Source organism: Salvelinus sp. IW2-2015, unplaced genomic scaffold (genome assembly GCF_002910315.2).
Source record: "Salvelinus sp. IW2-2015 unplaced genomic scaffold, ASM291031v2 Un_scaffold6896, whole genome shotgun sequence".
In the NCBI taxonomy this organism is placed as follows: domain Eukaryota; kingdom Metazoa; phylum Chordata; class Actinopteri; order Salmoniformes; family Salmonidae; genus Salvelinus; species Salvelinus sp. IW2-2015.
This window is the reverse complement of record NW_019948157.1, coordinates 16,067-21,812: the sequence shown is the minus strand read 5'-3', so window position 1 is coordinate 21,812 and position 5,746 is coordinate 16,067. Positions and strand designations below refer to the sequence as shown.

General features: G+C 43.4%; 1 protein-coding gene across 1 annotated transcript in view; it reads left to right on the top strand.

The window, feature by feature from the left end:
- The window catches only part of LOC112079095 (meteorin-like protein), a 12,149-nt gene that overhangs the window by 539 nt on the left and 5,864 nt on the right, over positions 1-5,746 (top strand). The window contains exon 2 of the mRNA XM_024145137.2: positions 329-474. Within this exon, the coding sequence (XP_024000905.2) occupies positions 329-474 (146 nt within the window). The remainder of the gene's footprint in view (positions 1-328; positions 475-5,746) is intronic.

Genomic DNA, 5,746 nt, shown 5'->3' with positions numbered 1-5,746 from the left:
GGTGAGATTTTGTAAATGTAGAAACATTACTTCCAAGATCTAGCCGAGAAGGCATTGCGCAGGCGTGCGGATCTGCTTGGCGAAGGGGAGTGACGTGTGAAGACCTCAGAGAAATTCACTCACTGAACTTCCAGTAGAGGAATTCAAGCAGCCGCTGTCCGTTGTAGGTTACGATATGGTGGATGGTTCTAGGTGAGTAACGCTTTTTTTCACGGTTCTACTGGCTTTTACGGGAAGAAAACAACATTCGAAGACATTTCAACAGGCGACCAGAACCGATGGGGACGTTATGTCGTTGGAGTTACGCGGGTGGATTTGTGTTGTTTAGTTGAGAAGAAGGAAAGTGTTCGCTCGGAGCAACAGCGGTGGGATTAAACATGCTGACACGATTTTAGCATACTTGTTATCGGTTCTCTTGCTGTGTCGGATAGCGTTCTCTCAATACTCCAGCGACCAGTGTAGTTGGAAGGGCAGGTGAGAGTTCTTCTTTATAACTTTCATTATTTCATGAACGGCTTGTATATGGCCGAATTGAAAAGGAGCTGTGCAGACGAACTATTTGTAGGCTACCGTTTAGATTTGAATGCTTCGTTTTGTGGAACTTAAAGTTACAGGACGGTGAATGCGTCCGTGTTTTTATCCAAGGCCGACTGGTGAGAGATTGTTATAATGTAATAAACTAAATGGAGAAGGAGTTATCCATTCTCTCCTGAGAGGTGAATTAAACAAATGTTTCCTCTTACTGAGTGATCACCTTGAGTCAGGTCTGTGGAATGCTACTTCTGTCACGGACTCCAAGCGCGGAGATTTATTTCTCTTTATTTCATGTTCACAACATGATTAGTGATTTTGAGAGTATTACTTTAAAACAAAATCTAATTATATTTTAAAGCATTCATATTCAACTGAAATGTACCTTTTTTTTCAACCCGAAGCGTTCTAATAGGAACACTTTTAGGATCACGTTTAATGGAAATGTATATACATTGTTTCATGAATAAACACAGTGATAGCCTAGCTACCCTGCATCAGTAAAAGTACAGTTTGAGGTCGCTCCTCACGACGTCTATAACAGGCTACCTTGTATACATTTCTAAATCTCAACTGAGCACACAAGGCAACTTTTCCCTTTCGGTTTTACTTCCCTCCACTTGTTATAAAATTCTAGTCACTCTTTCTAGAAGCAACAACAAGGCTTAAATAGCGACATAGTAAGAGGCTTTAGTACTTGACTTGGGCACCTCGTGAAGTTTGACACTTTGTTAATGCCTCTAATATTTTACTTATTTTATTTAACCTTTATTTAACTAGGCAAATCAGTTAAGAACAAATTCTTATTTACAATGACGGCCTCCCAGAAGGCAAAAGGTCTCCTGCGGGGGCTGGGATTAAAAATAAAATAAATAAAATAAGAATATAGGACCAAACACACATCACGACAAGCGACACACCTCAACAGTACATAAAGAGAGACTAAGACAACAACATAGATGGCAGCAACACATGAAACACATGACATTATCCTCAATGTAGGTATTAAATTACTGCTGGTGATAGGCCGTCATGCAATAAGCATTTGTTCTTAACTGACTTGCCTAGTTAAATAATAAATACAAATAAATGCTGATGCTGAGGTAAACATTGTCATCATAAATCATCTATTACAGACAATCTAGAGGGTTAAATCATCTATTCAGACAATCTAGAGGGTTAAATCATCTATTACAGACAATTAGAGGTTAAATCATTATTAAGACAATCTGAGGGTTAAATCATCTATTACAGACAATCTAGTGGGTTAAATCATCTATTACAGACAATCTAGTGGGTTAAATCATCTATTACAGACAATCTAGAGGTGTATCATCTATTACAGACAATCTAGTGGGTTAAATCATCATTTACACAGACAATCTAGTGGGTTAAATCATCTATTACAGACAATCTAGTGGGTTAAATCATCTATTACAGACAATCTAGGGTTAAACTCATCTATTACAGACAATCTAGAGGGTTAAATCATCTATTACAGACAATCTAGTGGGTTAAATCATCTATTACAGACAATCTAGTGGGTTAAATCATCTATTACAGACAATCTAGTGGGTTAAATCATCTTTACAGACAATCTAGTGGGTTAATCATCTATTACAGACAATCTAGTGGTTAAATCATCTATTACAGACTACCTCATTTGTTTACCGTCGGCCCCAGCCTGGAACTCAGGTCCTGTACGTACCTAACTGACCAGCTCTGCCATTCTCCACATTTACCCGTTGTTGTCTTAGCTCTCCTGATCAACACCTGTGATTGCTTTATGCCTCTCTCTAATGTCAATATGCCTTGTCTACTGCTGTCTTGGCTAGTTCTTATTGTTTTATTTCACTGTAGAGCCTCAGTCCCCCCTAAAATGCCTTAGATAGCTCTTTCGTCCCACTCACACACATGCGGAGACCAACCTAGCTTAACTGATGCTCCAGAGACGAAACCTCTCTCATCGTCACTCAACGCCTAGGTTTACCTCCACTGTACTCACATCCTACCATACCCGTGTCTGTACATTATGCCTTGAATCTATTCTACCACGCCCAAAATCTGCTCCTTTTATTCTCTGTTCCGAACGCACTAAGACCATTCTTATAGCCTTTAGCTGGACCCTTATCCCACTCCTCCTCTGTTCTTCTGGTGATGTAGGGTTCCCAGGCCCTGTAGCCCCCAGTAATACACCTATTCCCAGGCGCTATCATTTGTTGACTTCTGTAACCGTAAAAGCCTTGGTTTCATGCATGTTAACATCAGAAGCCTCCTCCTTTACTGCTTGAGCACACTCCGCCAACCCGGATGTCCTAGCTGTGTCTGAATCCTTGCTTAGGAAGGCCACCAAAATTCTGGAATTTCCTAACTACAACATTTTCCGCCAAGATAGAACTGCCAAAAGGGTGGAGTTGCAATCTACTGTAGAGAACAATCTAGTGGGTTAAATCATCTATTACAGACAATCTAGTGGGTTAAATCATCTATTACAGACAATCTAGTGGGTTAAATCATCTATTACAGACTACCTCATTTTGTTTACCTGTCGGCCCCAGCCTGGAACTCAGGTCCTGTACGTACCTAACTGACCAGCTCTGCCCATTCTCCACATTTACCCGTTGTTGTCTTAGCTCTCCTGATCAACACCTGTGATTGCTTTATGCCTCTCTCTAATGTCAATATGCCTTGTCTACTGCTGTCTTGGCTAGTTCTTATTGTTTTATTTCACTGTAGAGCCCTCAGTCCCCCTCAAAATGCCTTAGATAGCTCTTTYGTCCCACYCCAYACACATGCGGAGACCACACCTAGCTTAACTGATGCCTCCAGAGACKAAACCTCTCTCATCGTCACTCAACGCCTAGGTTTACCTCCACTGTACTCACATCCTACCATACCCGTGTCTGTACATTATGCCTTGAATCTATTCTACCACGCCCAGAAATCTGCTCCTTTTATTCTCTGTTCCGAACGCACTAGACGACCAGTTCTTATAGCCTTTAGCTGGACCCTTATCCCACTCCTCCTCTGTTCTTCTGGTGATGTAGAGGTTAACCCAGGCCCTGTAGCCCCCCAGTAATACACCTATTCCCCAGGCGCTATCATTTGTTGACTTCTGTAACCGTAAAAGCCTTGGTTTCATGCATGTTAACATCAGAAGCCTCCTCCTTTACTGCTTGAGCACACTCCGCCAACCCGGATGTCCTAGCTGTGTCTGAATCCTTGCTTAGGAAGGCCACCAAAAATTCTGGAATTTCCTAACTACAACATTTTCCGCCAAGATAGAACTGCCAAAAGGGGTGGAGTTGCAATCTACTGTAGAGACAGCATGCAGAGTTCTGTCATGCCATCCAGGTCTGTGCCCAAACAGTTTGAGCTTCTACTTTTTAAAATCCACTTTTACAGAAATAAGTCTCTCACTGKTGCCGYTTGTTATAGACCCCGCTCAGACCCCAGCTGCGCCCTGGACACCATATGTGAATTAATCACCCGCCATTTATCTYYAGAGTTTGTGCTGTTAGGTGACCTAAACTGGGATGTGCTTAACACCCCGGCCGTCCTACAATCTAAACTAGATGCCCTGAATCTCACAAAAWTTTTCATGGAACCTACCAGGTAAAACCCTAAATCCGTAAACACGGGCACCCTCATAGATATCATCCTGACCAACCTGCCCTCTAAATACACTTCTGCTGTCTTCAACCAGGATCTCAGCGATTACTGCCTCATTGCCTGCGTCCATAATGGGTCCGCGGTCAAACTACCACCCCTCATCACTGTCAAACGCTCCCTAAAGCACTTCAGCGATCAGGCCTTTCTAATCGACCTGGCCCGGGTATCCTGGGAGGATATTGACCTCATTCTGTCAGTAGAGGATGACTGGTTATTCTTTTAAAGTGCCTTCCTCACCATCTTAAAAAAGCATSCCCCATTCAAAAAAAATTGAACTAAGAACAGATATAGCCCTTGGTTCACTCCAGACCTGACTGCCCTTGACCAGCACAAAAACATCCTGTATACATCCAATATACACAGGCAGTTAGGAAAGCAAAGGCTAGCTTTTTCAAACAGAAATTTGCATCCTGTAGCATAAGCTCCAAAAGGTTCTGGGACACTGTAAAGTCCATGGAGAATAAGAGCACCTCCTCCCAGCTGCCCACTGCACTGAGGCTAGGAAACACTGTCACCACCGATAAATCCACTATAATTGAGAATTTCAATAACATTTTTCTACGGCTGGCCATGCTTTCCACCTGGCTACCCMTACCCCGGTCAACAGCACTGCACCCCCCACAGCAACTTGCCCAAGCCTCCCCCATTTCTCCTTCATCCAAATCCAGATAGCTGATGTTCTGAAAGAGCTGCAAAATCTGGACCCATACACATCAGCTGGGTAGACAATCTGGACCCTCTCTTTCTAAAATTATCTGCTGAAATTGTTGCAACCCCTATTACTAGCCTGTTCAACCTCTCTTTCGTATCGTCTGAGATCCCTAAAGATTGGAATCCTGCCGCGTTCATCCCCCTCTTCAAAGGGGGAGACACCCTAGACCCAAACTGTTACAGACCTATATCTATCCTACCCTGCCTTTCTAAAGTCTTCGAAAGCCAAGTTAACAAACAGATCACCGACCATTTTGAATCCCACCGTACCTTCTCCCCTATGCAATCTGGTTTCTGAGCTGGTCATGGGTGCACCTCAGCCACGCACAAGGTCCTAAACGATATCATAACTGCCATCAATAAGAGACATTACTGTGCAGCCGTATTCATCGACCTAGCCAAGGCTTTCGACTCTGTCAATCACCGTATTCTTATCGGCAGACTCGACAGCCTTGGTTTCTCAAATGATTGCCTTGCCTGGTTCACCAACTACTTCTTAGAAAGAGTTCAGTGTGTCAAATCATGGGGCCTGTTGTCCGGACCTCTGGCAGTCTCTATGGGGGTACCACAGGGTTAAATTCTCGGGCCGACTATTTTCTCTGTATAYATCAAYGATGTCGCTCTTGCTGCAGGTGATTCTCTGATCCACCTCTACGCAGACGACACCATTCTGAATACTTCTGGCCCTTCTTTGGACACTGTGTTAACTAACCTCCAGACGAGCTTCAATGGCATACAACTCTCCTTCCGTGGCCTCCAACTGCTCTTAAATGCAAGTAAAACTAAATGCATGCTCTTCAACCGATCGCTGCCCGCACCCACCGCCCGTCTA